At 36.4% G+C, this 18,003-nt stretch overlaps 1 protein-coding gene across 7 annotated transcripts in view; it reads right to left on the minus strand.

Moving 5' to 3' along the window:
• The window catches only part of Cyrib (CYFIP related Rac1 interactor B), a 127,343-nt gene that overhangs the window by 8,609 nt on the left and 100,731 nt on the right, over positions 1-18,003 (minus strand). For 2 of the 7 annotated variants that reach the window (XM_085678926.2, XM_085678928.2), the window contains 7 exons: positions 15,307-15,389; positions 14,340-14,422; positions 7,426-7,547; positions 5,925-6,030; positions 3,638-3,774; positions 2,529-2,606; positions 396-512 (listed from right to left, as the gene is read on the minus strand). In XM_085678926.2, coding sequence (XP_085535052.1) covers positions 396-512; positions 2,529-2,606; positions 3,638-3,774; positions 5,925-6,030; positions 7,426-7,547; positions 14,340-14,412 — 633 coding nt within the window. In that variant the 5' untranslated portion in view covers positions 14,413-14,422; positions 15,307-15,389. The remainder of the gene's footprint in view (positions 1-395; positions 513-2,528; positions 2,607-3,637; positions 3,775-5,924; positions 6,031-7,425; positions 7,548-14,339; positions 14,423-15,306; positions 15,390-18,003) is intronic. The other 5 variants (XM_085678929.2, XM_085678930.2, XM_085678924.2 and 2 more) reach the window with 3 other exon arrangements.

The following is an 18,003-nucleotide window of genomic DNA, read 5'->3' on the forward strand; positions in this document are numbered from 1 at the left end:
ACTAGAGTGGAATAAGAACACAGACAAGAGTGGGTAAGAGGGTGGCAGTTGGATCTGGTATGCAGCAGGGTTAAGGAGCCAGCAGAGTGATCTGTGGGACAGATGAAAGCAGTGCAAAAAGGAACTTAAAATTGTCATCCCTGAGACTCTGACTTGTACCAGTGCCGTTATTAACTGAGAAAGACTGGAGAAAGGGGAGGGTTAGAAAAGGCAATGTCATCGTGGCAATGCTCAAAGTACCTCCAGAGTGACTGCAACCAAGTGGGCAGCTGTGCCCAAGCAGGTCTCATAGGTGCCAGTCTAAGGATGGTATTTGGATCACAGCACTGCTGAGGTCATCGCATCTGCAGTGAGTGGAGCAGCATCAATGCACAGAAAGGTCTGCAGCAACTCACCTCTGATACAAATTTTGTTGTTGCATCACTTAAGGTTTTCAGCATTGGGGTGGCCTCAGCATAAAACAAAGACATTCGATTTGCCAATTCATTATTTACTTCATTTTCTCCTTCTGCCTGTGTGGAAATAACTTGACATTAATTCCCAAATTATTAAATGTGATGGACATACATAAAAGGTCCAAGAATATCTACTTTATTAAACCAATCTAATAAATACCTTTAAATCTAAGTTCAGACCTTCATATGCAAGTGCTACTTAAATACTCCTCCAAATAAATAGACTGCAAACAATATTAAGCAATTTTTTAAAAAGAACTACTACCCACGAAAGTACATTAAGTGCTATTACGGAATTGTAAAAACTGGATGTGACACCTTACTACACAAGAGACTGTTCAAAGACTCTTGAAGACAAAAGGATAGTTGTGAAATTATATCCTATGTTTCACTACAAACATAAAAGGACCCACACAATACCATGATAAAAATGGACAGCAGCCGAAGTGAAGAGACCTCAGACCAGAAGAAAAAGGGGAGGACTAATGAAGACTTGGGCTTTTACAAGTGATAATGTGTGTGTGTGTGTGTGTGTGTGTGTGTACGTAGACATATATGCACATATATATACACACATTGTATACACACAAGATATTTCTATTGGCAGAGGGAAAATACATTTTTAATTGACTTAGAGCACATTCTGATATATTCAGTGTAATAGAAGGCAGCAACTAGTGGAAATTAAAGTAGAAGCAGGGACTGTGTAGGACCTTAAATGCTACTTTAAATTAGCATTTTCCTTAGAAATAGGAAGCCATTTCAAGTAAAAAAAGGAGTAGCAAGTGAATTTCTTTAAAAATTAACCCACAATAGTAGGCAGACAGTTCCAAAAGGTCATAAAAGAAATTATGCTGCTAGCCGGGCAGTGGTGGCACACGCCTTTAACCCCAGCACTTGGGAAGCAGAGGCAGGCAGATCTCTGTGAGTTCGAGGCCAGCCTGGTCTACAAGAGCTAGTTCCAAGATAGGATCCAAAAGCTACAGAGAAATCCTGCCTCCAACCCCTCCCCCCCTCAAATTATATTGCTACAAAGTAACTGAAAGAGAGAGGGAGATGAGTTATGAAGTGAAGAGAAAAAGGAGGAGTAAAAAAGCAAGATGGGCAAGACTCTGAGAGATCACACCAAGAACTACTGGCTTTGTACCTAATTATTGAGAGTGTAAGCCAGCTGAAGATCTCTCCACTGTCCATGGCCTCTTGAGTAGTGATAGTTAAGAAGGTGAAAGACTGAGTGCTGTTTTGATTTACAGGGTGGTTATTAAAAACAGACACTGTGATCTACTTCTCACTAGGCAGTCTGTATAAATTCCAACTGCTGTAAAGAACAGAGAAACCCTTTAGTGCTGGCCTAGTGCCCATTTTACAATAACCACTTCATAGAAATTTTGCAGTATCAATAAATACACAAATTACCACAATATGGGCCCCCTAAATATGATGCAGTATTTTCTTCATGTGTAATTCATTGAAAGTAGAAAAAAGTACTAAACAGTTTAGGAGGAAAGGGAGATTAGTAGCCTAAGAGAGGAACTATGCTGCCAAGGCAAAGGCTCAGAAACGACTTTCTCATCAGTAGGAAGCAGATGTGCTAATAATGGCCCATGATCTCAAGTACCCCTCTTGCAACTGGCAGTTAGTTTCCTCATTTCGTATCAATCTTCCTCAGGATTCATTCTTCTAACCATAAACATCCATGCAAAAATTTCTTTTTGGCTAATAAGAATACAAAGAGATTTAAAGTATCATTGTTATAAAAGAAAACACAATTTACTAAAGTGGTTGTGGAAATTAAAAGGCAGTAGCTCTTCCCTCACAGCTATGGTTACTGATGATTACTAGCTTTAATACAAGCTTTAACAATCTGAATAAGGCAGGCATGGTGGCACCACTTGGGAGGCAGAGGCTGGTGGATTTCAGTGGGTTCTAGGACAGCCATTGCTATGTAGAGACCTTAACTCAAACACTCAAACAAAAAAACAACCATCTGGTGAATGGATGAATGAAACAAAGGGAAGAATAAAATCAGGTTATTCTTACTGCCACTAAACCTAATTCAAAGCATAATCTTACCGGGACATTATTTATTCTCATTCGACTCAACGTTCTTCTATAGTAGCTGAAGTCATTCTGTATGGCAGGATTTGTCATCTAAAGAGGGAGGACATGTATGAAAGAACACTCTTATGAATGAAAGACAACTGTTATATACTAAATGCTAATGGAAACTAAGTGAAGTGGTAGCTTAGCATTCCTATATAATTTTAACAACTATCTGGTATACTCAAGAAAGTGTGAAGTATTTACTGAATTCTTCAATGTATTTTTTTCCCTTTGAGACAAGGTCTTAGTAGGTAGTAGGTATTCCATGCTGACCTTGATTAACAGAGTCCTTCAGGCCTCTGACTCCCCAAGTGCTGAGACTAAAGGTGTATGCCACCACACACAGCACCATTCTTGCTAACCATAAAACTATTTTTTTGCTAATCACAGACTATTTTTTTAATTGTAGGCATTATGCATTCTTCCTTTTCAATAATCTTAGGTAATATCTTAAATGCCTGATTATCAAAAATATTGATACTGCAAAGAAAAAAGTGAATGTAAGGGTGCTTGTTTTGAATAATACAGGGCATTTCTCCAACAGACTAAATATTTACATACAAGTCCTTTGTGTCCAAAGTATTAATAGTAGAGAATTAACAGTTGTTTATAATATAATATGAAATAACACAGTTGGAAACATAACTCTTCCATTTTCTAGAAAAGGTACTGAAGGTCTTGAATAACCAAAGGTCTCATAATTTGAACTCAGGGCTCCAGGCAAAAAATTCAGTGCTGTTTTTAAGATTTGCCCTGTATAGCAACATGGGATTTATGGGTATAAATCCTACAAAGAGGGAGAGGACAAGAGTGAAGGGGAAAAGTGGCAGGGAAGGGAGAAAAGAAAATTAAGTTTTATATTAAAAAATAAAAAGGTAAACCAGACTAAAAGAAACCATCAGAGACGCAGCTGGGATTCCTTGCTGTTCTTTAGAAGAACAACGTCTCCTGGATCCTGGACACTTTGTTGGACGCCAAGAGCTGCTACTATCTAGCTCTCCAATTGGCAGATCACATAAACACAAGTTAACAAGGCTTCTCCCACTACTTCTCACTGAAAACCATAAAAACTGCACTACCTTGAGTTCATCAAACCGGAGTGTGAAGTGAAGAATCTCTGCAAACTGTTTAGCAAGAGCCTGCTCTCGCTCTAGATGCTGGGTGGGGGAGTATGGCGTACTAGTCAAGGCTCCCAGAAGGCCTCTTAATGCTGCTTCTAATGAAAAGAAAATAAAGATGTTAAGTTATCAGGGAGTTCAATTCCCAACCAACATTCAGATACAAACACACTCTCCTTTCTCCTTCTATAACCAAGACAAATCTACACCTTGTCATCGATAATACTGCATACACTCAAACTGTCTACTACAGTTTAATGAAAACCTTATAAGAACTAACTCAACAAACTCAGATTCAAAATGATGCATAGTATCAACCTGAACTATACACCAAGAGCACAGAGTGAACAGCACTGTGTCTCTTGTCTGCAGCTCTAGCATCCTGAGCATCCTGAAGTTAACTCTGAAACCCGAATAAATGTGGACAAATACTAATTTTTTTCTTTAACATTCTGTCACAGCAAATTTTCATGGTTGTCTTCTGTTCTAAAGGTTTCCACACTTTGCTGTCTAGTGATAGTAACATACATGTGGAAAAGTAAAGGGAAAACCTAATGCCCCCACCCCAAACTGACTCCACATCCACTCTTGTACTTTGTAAGGCACACATAACCTCACATTCCAGTCTTTACACTGCAGAGAAGGTAGGGCTTTAACATGGTAATCCGATGATGTCATTATCTAGCTTGAAAAGCTATCCAGCTAGAGCAAGAAGGAGACAATATGACCACAAGAGGAAGCCTTGCAAAGAGTTTTCCTTTTAGAGACAGCCTACCATTCTCAAACACCAGACCTTGAGTTATCAGAAGAAAACTCAAAGGATACGACTGGTGAGTAAGAGGGCCATAGACATAACAAGGTCAGCACATAGGAACACAATTACTGTAAATGCTTTAGATTTTCAATCTTTAATCTTTTTTTAATCAATACAGCAGGCTGGTGGTATAACTCAGTTTTGATAGTGCTTGCCTAGCAGGCATGAGGCCACTGGTTCAATTCCACATACACCTGGCATGCTTGCTTGCCTTAGCAAGTAGAAACAGGAAAATCACAGGTCCGAGACCACAGTGAGGGCTTGGGGGTGGGGGGCAGGGTAGGGGGCACACAATTCTCTGGAGGCAAAGCAGGCAGCTATCTATGAGTTCAAGATTAGCCTGGTTTACAAAGTGAAAACATAACTCTTCCACTCCCATCAAGTCCAAAACCAAGAGACCAAGACAGCTGCAGTAGAATGTGAGCATCTCAACTTCAAAGGAGGCTAAGTACTAACAGCATAAGGAGGAGTCTAAATATATAGTAGTCAAAATAACTAAGATGAAAAGACCTAAGCTGACAAAGGTTACAGAGGATGCAAAAACTACAGATCACAGAGATACTCTAACTAAAAGGCAAAATAACTAATTATCATGCTTGGGAAAATAAACTATAACTAAAACTTATAGTAAGAAATATTTGGTGCACAAAAATGATTCAGATATTCAGATCCCATGGAAAAGTCAAGCATGGTGGCTGGGATATGCCTGTAACTCCAGTGCTGGGGTAGATACAGGCTGATCCCTGGAGTTTCCTAGCCAACCAGTTTAGCCTAAAGGATAAGCTTCTAGTTCAGTAAGCGACCATGTCTCAAAAAATAAGATGCAAAAGTAATCAGTGAAAGTCAGTCCAACAACCTTTGGCTTCCAAACACACGTGTGCAATTGTGCATGCACACACATAGTTTCAAAAAAAGATTTACTATACAAATATTTCTCCAATTCTTGTCTTTTTTTTAATCAGATGTTTATCCTAAGAGTTAGGATATCACACAGTGACAAGCACTTGCCTACCAAACACCAGGCCTTAGGTTCTACCCTAATATGAGGGATAGGGCTCGTATTAGTCTGTCATCAGACTCCTGGATTGTTTAATCTGTGTTTTTAGAATTACCTGGGAAAGGATTTTCTATAGGTATGGAGACCAATTTATCCATGTAGTTTCTTATACTGAGACCTTTAAGCATGCAAAGCAATCAGATTTCCTTCTATAAATCACAACTTGCTGAGGAAAATGGTCTAAACAATTCAAAGATCTAGGGCTAAGGACATTAGAAATACATTACCATGTGCTCATATACATCCTGCCTTACCTACACAATAGATACACAGCCAAATTCAGTACTGTGATCACAAAATCTTCTGAACCTAATAAATACATTTTATATATTAACATTTTTAATAACAAAGTAAACATTACAAGGTTTTAAACTTACCTAGCCTCTGAGAAAATTCATAAAATTTCTTTAATTTGCCTACTAGTGGCACAACTGCACCCCATGCCTTCTCTTGCAACTTCTCATCTGCTGGATGCTGAATTGCCTTCAAAATCCAAGAAACAAAAAAGTTAAGATTTATAAAATCATAACAGCCTTTCTTATATTAAGGCAAAGTTTTACCAAATGAAGGAGATCCTGATATTTAAAATATAGATATAATGACAGACCCAGGAATTGAGTTTAGACTTCCTCAACTCCCAAAGTTTTTACCCCAATAGATGCAATATAATATTATAATAAAATAAACACTATTTGTTAACATATTACTTCTTGGTGTCATTTAGATCCATAGAAGGAAAATATTTTATACTACTTCCTCTATTGCAGAGATACTCTTGGTATGTCTTCAAGAAGGAACAAAGTTAAGACAATAAATGAAGACATCAATCCTGGGAAAGGGCCAAGAAGCTGTAACTCAAATTGCACAGTTCACACCAGTTCTAAGAGACCTGGTCAATATGAACCTGAATCAACCTGAAAAATGCAATTTAGAAATACTGCAAATACTAATTGTTTAGAAATAAGATCTTTTTCTGGATTACAAGTTTTCTAAGGCTTCCAGACAAAGCAGCTTCAGTTCTGAAGGGGAGGAAACCAAAACAGAACTAGGGAGGGACTCCAAACACACAACTCTGTCAACACTAGTCCTTCAAATCATCATGCAGTTTCTTCTTAGGAGAGAGTACTCCTGCAGGAATGAATTTTCTGACTTTTACCTTTCTTTTGCTTACAGATGCTTTCTTAATCTTTTACAAAACTCAATGTGACTTTTTCCTAACAACTTCCATTGCCTTTTCTAACACTTTAAATAACCCAAATTTACTACCTGAAAGAAAAATATCTGTAACTATAGCAGGGGTTGCCTATAGGGTCACCAGAAGTCACAAGTTTTGTTTCCCCCAAGGCACTAGTACTAAATATATCCACACAAAAACAAAAAAATCAAGAAAGCAAAATAAAAATAAACTTAGATTTTAAAATGTTGTGAATACATTGAGTGCAAGTAAATAAATGGGCTGTGTCTTAAGTAACTCACTAATAAACATTTCTTTAGCATTTTCAATTTCAAGGTCCTACTATGTAGCCCAAGATCATCTTGGTACTTTCAATTTCTCCTAGAAAGCTTAGGAGTTGAAAACTAGACTATTCTCTTCTACAAGAGGAAAGCATAAATAGTTCCCAAGGGAAAACATTTTCATGTGTGACCTTAACGAACAGAGTTGCTATTATCTATCACATACGGGTAGGCAGCACTTCCCTTTTATAATATCCCTCTGCCCATGGATCACTGCAACCACTTTTGAAATAATGCCAAGTGATTTTTCAAATATAATACTTTCCATGACAAACAAGTCCAGAAAATGATAAAGAGTAAGCCAGGTGACACCCAGTCAATTTACCTTTACTGAAAAGTACCTGTAATAATTGTAAACTTTACCTCTCGTATTTCGTGGCCAGCTCCTCTGTATGACTGCAAGTCCTCCAAGATGCCTTCTGCATCTTTTAATACTACATTCACCTGATTATATATTTCCTTTTCAGACTCTGTGGGCTGGGCATCTAAACAGCATCAAAGTACAAGAAAATTTACAGTGGCATGAATACTTTAGTACATGTATTAACTGTAACAACCCAATTAACAACCAAAATTTCCAAAGATGAGTTACATTTTATGCAATGTTAATTTTGCACTTTTTAGAAGACAAAGTTGAGCTAATTTAAACTTATACAAATTATACAGAAGCAAGAGAAAAACAAATGTTACTACATAATATTTAGTTTAAGTTACAGATTATAACTTGGTACAATAAGAAAATCTGAGAATTCAAATTTAAATTTAAACTGGTATTACTTATAGTTTTGGTTTTTGCATGTAGTCTTACTATACAGCACAGACTGGCTTTTATATATACCAGGCTGCCCTCAGACTTATAAATCTCCTGTGTCAATCCGAGTGCTGGATTATAAAAATGCATGAGCACGCCCAGCATCTGATATGCTTAATAATCATTTTTTGTGCTGCCTGCCTCACTGTCACTAATGACAGCAAATGAATGTCCACTATTCTATTTTAATGCAGTAGAAAGGAAGTCTACCTACTAATGTCTACAGTTTAAAGGCTAACATTACCTTACTTTCCTATATAGATCATTTTACTTTCAACAACTGGGGATTGCTAGGGACCATTTGAAACTATCTGAACAACTGTGATCACGTGAAGACTGAGAGCGGGCACTGTGCTCAGGCCCCGGCTGCTGCAGTGTCACTGACCTTCTCTGCTGAGGAGTATGAAGGTCACGATTCCTGCACAGGAGCTTACTCTATAAAACACTACAGAACTCCTGAGCTACAAGATCAGCATTCAAATTCTGAAATGCCAAATCAAATACTGATTTTCTACATACCTAGGACTGAGGAGGAAGAAAACGAAAAAATAATTAGTTCTAAAAATCATACCAGGGATACAAATATATGGGCACCTTTACCATCAGTGGTGCTAACCAGAAAATATATGTTGATAGGTGACAAAATCTGGATTTCTCTCTGTCAGACAAAAGGTAACAGAAATCCAATTTTTATAGCATGGTCATTTGTTTCCTCTAAGGTCAAATCTTTTAAATAGGTTCCTTTCTATTTTGAGACAAAACTGCTCAAGCAGTTTTTCAAAAGCCTTTTCAGCTAGATCACATTCAATCCTACAAATAAAACACATAAGACAATGCTGTAAACTATGCTGGCAGAATTCCTCCAGGAAAGCATATTACTTGTGGGAGGGGGGAACCAGTCCAAATTTAAAAGACAAAGTCAGACACTGTTTACCACTAATATGAAACTAGTTACTAGGTTTTGTATCTATTTGTTCCTTTACTTAGAAAATTAAAATGAAAAACTTCACACATGAGACTAAACGTAAAGACATCTTAAAATTTATCTTTATTTTATGCCCAGGGCAAGTAATGATTCAGTTCCCTCTATTACCTGTCAACTCGTCAATAATACATAACACTTTTAAAATTAACAATCACAGTACCTAAACTTAAATTCAATGTACATAAGACAGCACTAGAGAAACAGTAAAGAAACATTCATGTGGAAAGTCAACTTTAAAAATGTGTTTGGATTTCATTCACTTATTGTAATTACTTTTAAAAAATAAAACTATGATTAAAAGAGGTGTTGATTAAAATATTAAAATACTGTGTCCAAAGCTACAGAAGTCCTAAAAGTAAATACTAAATTATAGATAAATGTCTAAAGTTATTTAAAAAAATCAGTTTGACATTTTAAGCAGTAATATTTTCACTTATAGCTAGGTCATATTTTTCAAAGCAATAATTAGGCACAATACTTTTTAAAAAAAGCACACCATTGCCTTTATACTTACACCAGATACAGCATAGAGAAATACTTTGTACATGCAAAAATGAAAGTTCAGTACTCTCTCATGTGAATGTGGAACTACAGACACAACATCAATAGACACATAGTTTGAAGTTATGAGGTGGGAATTCATGACAAAGGATAGTATTTTATGTATTACATATCAAAGGCATTTCTATCATTTGAAGACTAAAATATGTATTTTTGGTGTGGTCACTAGGCTAGTAACATAAAAATGTGACACTGAATTTACAGACAAATCAAACATTATCAAGTAGATTTAAATAGACCTTGTAAGTAGTTAATGACTAGCAAAGGTTTAATAAGTACCAAGCAATTTACAATAAAGGAGAAGATTCAAGTTTCCCTAAGAGGGGAAAACACCCAGCACCACACTGATCAAACATTTTTTTTTAGACTGTCACAGGCAAGTCACACTGATAATTTTGAAAGCTGCTGAAGACTGCTGTAGAAATGGAGACAGACAGGAAAGGGCAGACAGAGAAGCACTACTTTACTGAAAGCAAACCATGCAAAGGGTGAAATAACTAGGAAGGGATAAAAACCTGAGAAATAAAGCATTTCCTTTAAAAAAAAAATGGCATTATATATAATGCAACCAAGACTTGTCACTTTGATTTTTCATAGCTTTACTTATCCAAGAAAAAAACCACACTACATAGCCTGCTAACAAAACAATATTCATTTGAATGCAAAACAATGTACCTACTGAAAGAAGACATATTTGTTGCTCATCAGGCTTAAATGTATATCTTGCTAAGTGGAAATTAAGGCCTGTTCCAATTGTTCTTATCGTCTGAAGACAAAATTAAATATTTTAGTCATATCATACCAATTTCCTACTGGGTAGAGAAAGAATTCCCTAGAAGACTAGCAAAGAATCACTGAAAGTAATAACTAAATTTGGAGATAGTGTTTTTTTAAAAAAGGAATCAAAAACTGAGCTATGAAAGGAAAAAGGAGTTAACATAATAATTACAATGTGATAAAGAGCTTTCTGCTGCAACCTTATGCTCATTCACTCAGTAAATATTTTAACTCTATCTCCCTAAGTTCCAACAAGTTAGGGACCAAAATGTACACTGCACCCCACTGGCACAGTCTGTAAGCATAATCATAAATGAGTCTCCAGCTCTTAATTAAAGGAGGCTATTTAACATTTGGTCACAGATTAGTTTTCAGTTTTTTTTTAAATGCCACCAGAATAAAGATATTTCCTAGAATAAGGCAAGAGCTACTGAAAATATGCAAGAGGTAACCGGAAAAAAAGTAACACTAGCCTTAAGAGTAACAAAAATTTTAAATAAGGAAGACAGGCAACACAAAAAGATGTGAGAAGTGTATGATTCAATGGGAAGGCACTAATGACAAGCAGAAAAAGTAGATTCCATTTCTCACTTACAAATGACCATTTCTGCAAAAACTCTATTCTGATTTACCTTAATACATAAGTCAAATTTAACAAATACTGAACTTCTAGATTGGGAATGGACACAAAACCAAAAAGCCCCCCCTCTCCCATAAACCAGAATTTTGTGAACCACTGACATAATGGTTGCTAAAGATTCACTCTTAGAATGAGCTATTAATTAATAGCAGTAGGTTATGCTAGGACCAGAAGCTATACAATGCTTCCACTTTTTATTTTCTTACTTTTAAATATGCTACCATTAGCATACCTGCTTGGCTTATTACCTTACAGAACTCAAGAACTCCTATATCTAAAGAATACGATGCTTCACTGAACACAAACGGCACCTGTCTTAAAAACACTGTGCATGCTGCTGCTTCTTTCCACTGTCCTTCCTAAAGAAGCTGCAAATACTGCAGTTCACCCTGTAACACCCAACTCCAACATCACCAGAAGTCTTCAAAGGTGGTGCCAAATCTACCAAATTTTACCTTCTGACCTACACTTGAGCATAAATTATGTAAATGAATGAGACTGTGATTTTTCACTTTTATCTAAGTACTAGATAGACTAAGATCACCATGGAAGTGGTTAAAAAAAAAAAGTAACCTCTGCATACCTAGTACCTATTGGCTGGTATACAAGAGGCCAGCTCCAAGTATACATGGACTGAAGTCTAAACCTGTAAAGGGGTACAGGCTAAGGAAATAAACGACTCCACACAGTCTTCATTTGTATAGTAAATTATTACATACCAAAAAATTATGTTTAAAATGCATGGGAATATATAACTTGATACATTCTGATGCCCAAAGCCAGATACACAATGGCATCTATCTTAACACCACTGTGAATATTATTCCTTTTTTCCAGTGCCCTCACTAACTGAGAAGATATGTAAAATGACTGCTGTACAGCTCAACTCTGGAGCTGGGTCCCACCACTAAGGATGACAGGAATAATAGACCTAAACTACTGCGGTGACCTGAATATTATATATATATATGAAGCCCAGGACCAGAGAGATTGCTCAGAGGTTAAGAGCACTGGCTGCTCTTCCAGAGGTCCTGAGTTCAATTCCTATCTACTACATGGTGGCTCACAATCTCTATAATGAGATCTGGTGCCCTCTTCTGGCATGCAGGCATACACGCAGGCAGAACACTACATATAATAAATTAAAAGAAATAAAGAAAAAAGATAACCCTAACTACTTATCAAATGTGACTTTATTAAAATAACAAATGAGAACTGGCAGATCATCTATGTTTGACAACCCTGATTCTGGCATGTAATAGTTTAAAAGAGGAACCATCTAATGGATTAAGGGCTCTATAGTAGATTAATGATAAAGTTCCCAGGCTCAAATTGCATATTTCTTTAAAAAGAAAAAGGAGGGAAAAAACGTGCAAAAAACATAAGAGATAAAATTAATAGCCCACAAGTGTCAGAAGTCAACAAAAATGCACCTGGGCATTTGAATTAGAAGTTGGGGGGAAATTCTAGTCTGTGACAGTGTGTCTTCATTGAGCTTCTTTTACAGTATACCAGCAAATAGTAACCCAAAAGTTCTATATTGGCTGTTAGAAGCAACGAACATCATATAAAATATTCTAAGCTAGAGAGTTGACTCAGTGGTTAAGAACACTTACTGATCTTCCAAAGGACCCAGGCTCAATTCCCAGCACCCACAAGGTAGCTCATAGCTATCTACAACTCCATTTCTGGGGGGATGGGGCTGATGCCCTCTTCTTGTCTACACAGGCACTGCACACATGTGCATACACACATAATGAGGGCAAAACACCCATTTTTAATACTATCATCCTTAAATGTTTATTTTTATTTTTAAAGGTTCACACCACATAGTTTTATACTACTGATTATTTTGTTGTAACTTGAACCTTTTCCTAGCACTAAATTAGGTATTTATGTTTAAGATGTAAAGATAATGATGCAACCCCTGGCTCCCACAAGTCAAGACCAAATAATTTTTCAAGTTCTTCATTTAAATTCATGATTCACACTTTAACAAAACAGGATGCTAGCTTTATAAAAAGATCAAGTGCCAAGTCTTGAACAAGATCTTGACTATATCAAAGCCAAGATTCTGCAAAACATTTGAGACAAAGGAAAAAGAAGACAGAAGAGTGGAAAAATATAGAGAACAAAGTTTCAAACAGAGCAAATAAAGTAATACAGCTTTAATGTAAGTTGCCTCATCTGGAAGAACAATCTTTAAGTCAGCAGTCTGCTCAACATCCCCAAGCTGATTAAAATCCATGCTAAACATGCACTTAAAACAGCGCTATTAAATTGTTGAGAAGGGTCAAGAAAACTAACGTTCATCTAATGTTTTATTCCTAAAATCCCAACAATTTAATGGTCTTGATTTTGGCCTTCCTCCTTTACTAGCCTGTACACAGTACCCAGACTGTAAGAGATTTTTGTGGAAACGTACTAAAAATAGAAAATATCAGACTACAAAGTATTCTACAAAATGAAGATATGCTAGAAATCGGTATGTTTATATAAAGTAACCTGACTTAAAAGGATAGATGTGCTACGTGGGTCCATAAAATAGAATGAAGTATATAAAAACTAAATTGAAGGTGAAAAACGACTCTCTTTCAAATGACCTGCTTTTCAAATCAGTCTTAAATTTTAAGTACGTAAAACCTGTTCAAATTTAAAGAATCACATGATTTACAGTTATCTCTTCACCCTTTCCTAACAATTTTCTAATCATCAGTTAAAATAGCAAATTCACATTAAAACACCAACTTAAAGTCATTTTTCTCAATTTTACAGTCAGACAAGCCGAAGCAATAACAGCCAAAAGCCAAAGCAGAGCATGCAGAGCTCAATGACACTTACCTGCCACTCTTAGCCCACATCACACTAAGTCATGCAATACAGGACAGGACAGATACAAGGCAAATTACTTAAAGGTTTGTGAACCTATTGTTTTTCTTTTTACTTAAATCAGAATAAAATTAATTCCTGAAATATACAAAATCATTTTGATGTCTTAAATTATCTGTAAAGACTAAATTTAGGTTCACACTTACCTTTTAATATTATGCCCATATCACTAATTCTGAATAGCCTTCATGAACAGATAGATCCGTGTTTATAATACTTTAAATATGCATATGGAGCAAATGAAATCTACTCCATTTTTCTCAACTGTAATACAATTTTTCCTCAAATACCGTTTTTATTAGATATTGAGATAGCAGTTTTTTCCTTTTCAATTTTTTTCATAAGTGTTTTCATTATCGTATGCATTAAATAATAACATAACAGCCAATTAAGAGACAAATTCTTTTACAAAATTCAAATAGACACTTTATTACTGTAATTTACTTTATGAAATCTGGTTCAGTTCTAGAAGGCATCAGAAGTTGAACTCAAACAATTCACAGCTTGGTCATGCAAAGCAGTTAAAAAGATGGCAGAGTGGAAACAGTCATTAGTGCAAGACAAACGCAGTCTACTGCAGGCAAAGAGAAATAGATATAAAATCATCTTCTCACTTTCAAAATCAAGGAAAAAATTTGGCCCCTGCTCAAGGTCTGTGCATGTCAAAACTTTAAGAAGATTCCCCATGTTAAGGTACCTGTCAAGACAAGAATGAGAAAAGAGAAAATATCCCTTTATAAAAAAGAACAACTGAAATTGACTTAAAAGAAAAATAGTAACAGGGAAAATGTTCATTAGGCCATGAATTCATCCTTCAGGTTACCCAGACTGTGCTCTGGCAGACAGCAAACCGGGTTCTCAAGGTGTTGATGTGTAGGACCTAGAGGTGAAATGTGGTTTTTCCTGTACATAATGGCACAACTGTTGCTCTAATTCTTCTCAAATTTCTCCCAACACAAGTTTCATTAATGGCCTTATAATGAAAAATTCTTTAAGTATTCCAATAGTGCTAGTATTCTGAAAAAGAAATTTCCAATCAAAAATTATTTACAAATCTCTAAATATAGCAATGAAACAACAATTTATTTCAAGGCCAAATATTAGGAGGTTTGGCCAAAGCTCACCTTCACATTTCATTTTAAAATTTAAAACTTAACTTCCTGCATTCCTAACCAAATTTGATTTGTAAAATTTGTGGAAGCTATTTAAAGTACTCATTTTAGATATGCAGCACAGATTTTATTTCTCAAAGCAAATTATTATAGGATAAGTGAATAGACTCTGGCATAGTCACTAAAGCACACTATTAGAATATTCATCATAAGGCTACTTGCTTCATGGACTAATGAAAGGACAGCACTGGCTACAGACTCAACATGATTTTAGCAAATGAGAAACTAAAGAATTAAACATATGATGGTGATGTTTGCCTAAAATTAAGGGAAAAAAAATCATGCAACCTTTGTTTGATCCCCGTGTTTAATTAACAAATATTCTGGCTGGCCTTCACTGTGGTGTGAGTATAATTAATCTTCCACCTTTACCATTATGCACCAGCTGTGAAGGGCTAAAGAGACTTACTTTCAAAGTCCAAGAAAAAATGTGCTGCATTGTGGTCTATGTCCCTGGTTAGCACCTTAATGAGATTACCCATGCCAGCAAACCTAAAAATAAAAATGGCAACATCATTTAGTTCCAGTAAAAGGCTGAAGCAGAGGCCTGGGGTTCAGCAAGGCTGGCTTGCTCATAGCTGCCAACAGGTGCAGGTTTACATGGTTCTCACACTGATAACTTTATAGTTCCTGTCCCCCTGGTCCCACATATAAAAAAGCAAAATGGGAAAAAGATATCTTTACAAATAACTTGCAATATTTATACTTGATTAATATCTATGCTGATGCTCTTTTTAAAAACTTGAGGTACATATTCTAAATTTGAATTAACAGCAAAACTAGCTCTTTTTTCAAATATGTAACTATCCAGACAATTATTTTTAAATTAGTGAAGGTTTTGTCCTTCAAGTTGAATTAAATTCTACTGGAAATACAAAGAAGACAGTATTCAAACCACATTTAACCATTAAATTATAGAAGGCTATCAATTAATTTACTCCTTAAAATTACTGTGTAAATCACAACTTTATTATTGACTCGTAACTGAACATTTGGCTATATACATGATATGTGACTGAAAGTTAACCCAGCAAACACCACATACAGAACTAGCAATTGCTCTCACTTAGTAAATATGCAGACAAAGTTTAGCAATAAAACACTGGCATAAATCTTGCCCAAGAGTTTGCCATGGCTCTGTAAAGGTGTAAAGTGGTGTCAGGAAACCAGGCTCCAACCTAGAAGCTAGAGTAAACAGGGCCAGCAAACAGACAGCACTGTCAGAACTACTCAGACCCCTACTCCTTCCCCTCCAACCACAATACTCCTTTTCCTCCACTCAACTGCACAGACAGTACTTACATGAAACAAAATGAAAAGTAATAACATGTTTTTAGCAAGGAAAGAAGACACCTTATTACTAACTCCCATTAAAAACACTAAGAACTGGAACTTTAATGCCTAACCTGACTCTTACCTACTCTCAACACTGGTTTGTGTCCCTGTCAGCTTCTCAGGAAGGAAACAGACAAATGTAACAGTTTCTTATTAGAAGTCAAAATCAGTAAGAACAAAACAAACTTTGTATAAACTGTTAAAATATACTACATACTAAACTAGGTTGGTGTAGGAGGTCCTTCTGTCTATGTGTTGCTTTCATTAGTTAACAAAGGAACTGCTTTGGGCGTATAGCAGAACTATAGGGGAACACAGATGAGGGCAGTGGGAAACTGAACGTAATGCTGGGAAGAAGGGGGGGGGAAGCCATGAATCCTCCACCTGAGACAGACGCCAGTTAGAATCTTTGCAGGTAAGCCACTGCCACATGGCAATATACAAATTAATAGAAATGGGTTAAATTAATATAAGAGTTAGCCAATAAGAAGCTAGAGCTAATGGGCCAAGCAGTGTTTTAATTAATACAATTTCTATGTGATTATTTTGGTTCTGGGTGGCCGGGACAAACAAGCAGGCCCTCCTCCAACACTAGGTTTTATTTCTTTCAAATAATATTTCTTCCAAATCATCTTTTCTTCAATAGTGCTTGTGTGTATGCATGTGTGCTTGTCTGTGTGCACATATGCATACATACATACATACATACATACATAAATATACACACACACACACACGCATGCATGCATATATGAAAGTCAAAGGTTGGTGTTGTCTTCTCCAATGGCTCTCTACCTTTTGGTGTGTTGAGACTGGGTGTTCCACTGAACCCAGAGCTCACTATTCAGCAAGGCTGGCTGGCCAATGAGCTCCACAGACCTACCTGTTCCTATCTCCCCAGTATAGAAATTCCAGATGCATACTTCTGCAGTCAGCTTTTATGTGAATGCCAGGGTTCAAACTCACCCTTAAAAGGCAAGCATTTTACCAACTGAACCATATCCCCAGCTCTATCTTTTAATTTATACTACTCTTTCTATTACACTGAACATCCTATTCAATAATGTCCAGCTTTCTGATTTTGCACACTGTTTCATGAAAATGGATTCAGTGAATTAGAAGAAAACACTTAATAGTTCAATGTAATTATCTTATACATTGTAAAAAGTTTAAGACCAAACTGTTTGCTTTTGAGAGAGAATCTCACTATGTAGTCCTGGCTGCCTCAAATTTACTATGTAGACCAGGATAGCCTTATATTCTAATACTAAGCATATCCAAAAAAAGCATTTCTCCTAAACCATCAAATCCAAATTATCTCAAACTAGTCAAGAGGAAGAGGTGGGAGAAGAAAAAGAAGGGGTAAAAAGTGGTTCTGTTCCTTCTGACACAAAAGAGCAGTGACGGTTTAAATGAGAATGTCCCCAAGAGGCTTAGATATTTGAATACTTACTTGTTCCCTGTTGGTGATGCTTTAAGGATAGGCTTAGGAAGTGCACCTTACAAGAAGTATGTCAATGATGGTGGACTTTGAAGTATGAAAAGTCAAACACCATTCCCAGTTTTCTCTCTCTGCTTCCTACTTCCAATCCAAGATGTGAGCCCTTGGCATCCTGCTCCAGCCTGCACTGCCATGCTCAGCCTGTCACGTTGAAGTCTTAACCCTCTAAAACCATAAGCCCCTAACTAATACAAAGTTCTTCAAGTTATCAAGGGATTTCAAAAGTTTTAAGTAGAAAAAATGCTCATCTCTAGCACACTCTTGCCAAGA

This window comes from Myodes glareolus, chromosome 19 (genome assembly GCF_982192425.1).
Source record: "Myodes glareolus chromosome 19, mMyoGla1.1, whole genome shotgun sequence".
NCBI classification, from domain to species: domain Eukaryota; kingdom Metazoa; phylum Chordata; class Mammalia; order Rodentia; family Cricetidae; genus Myodes; species Myodes glareolus.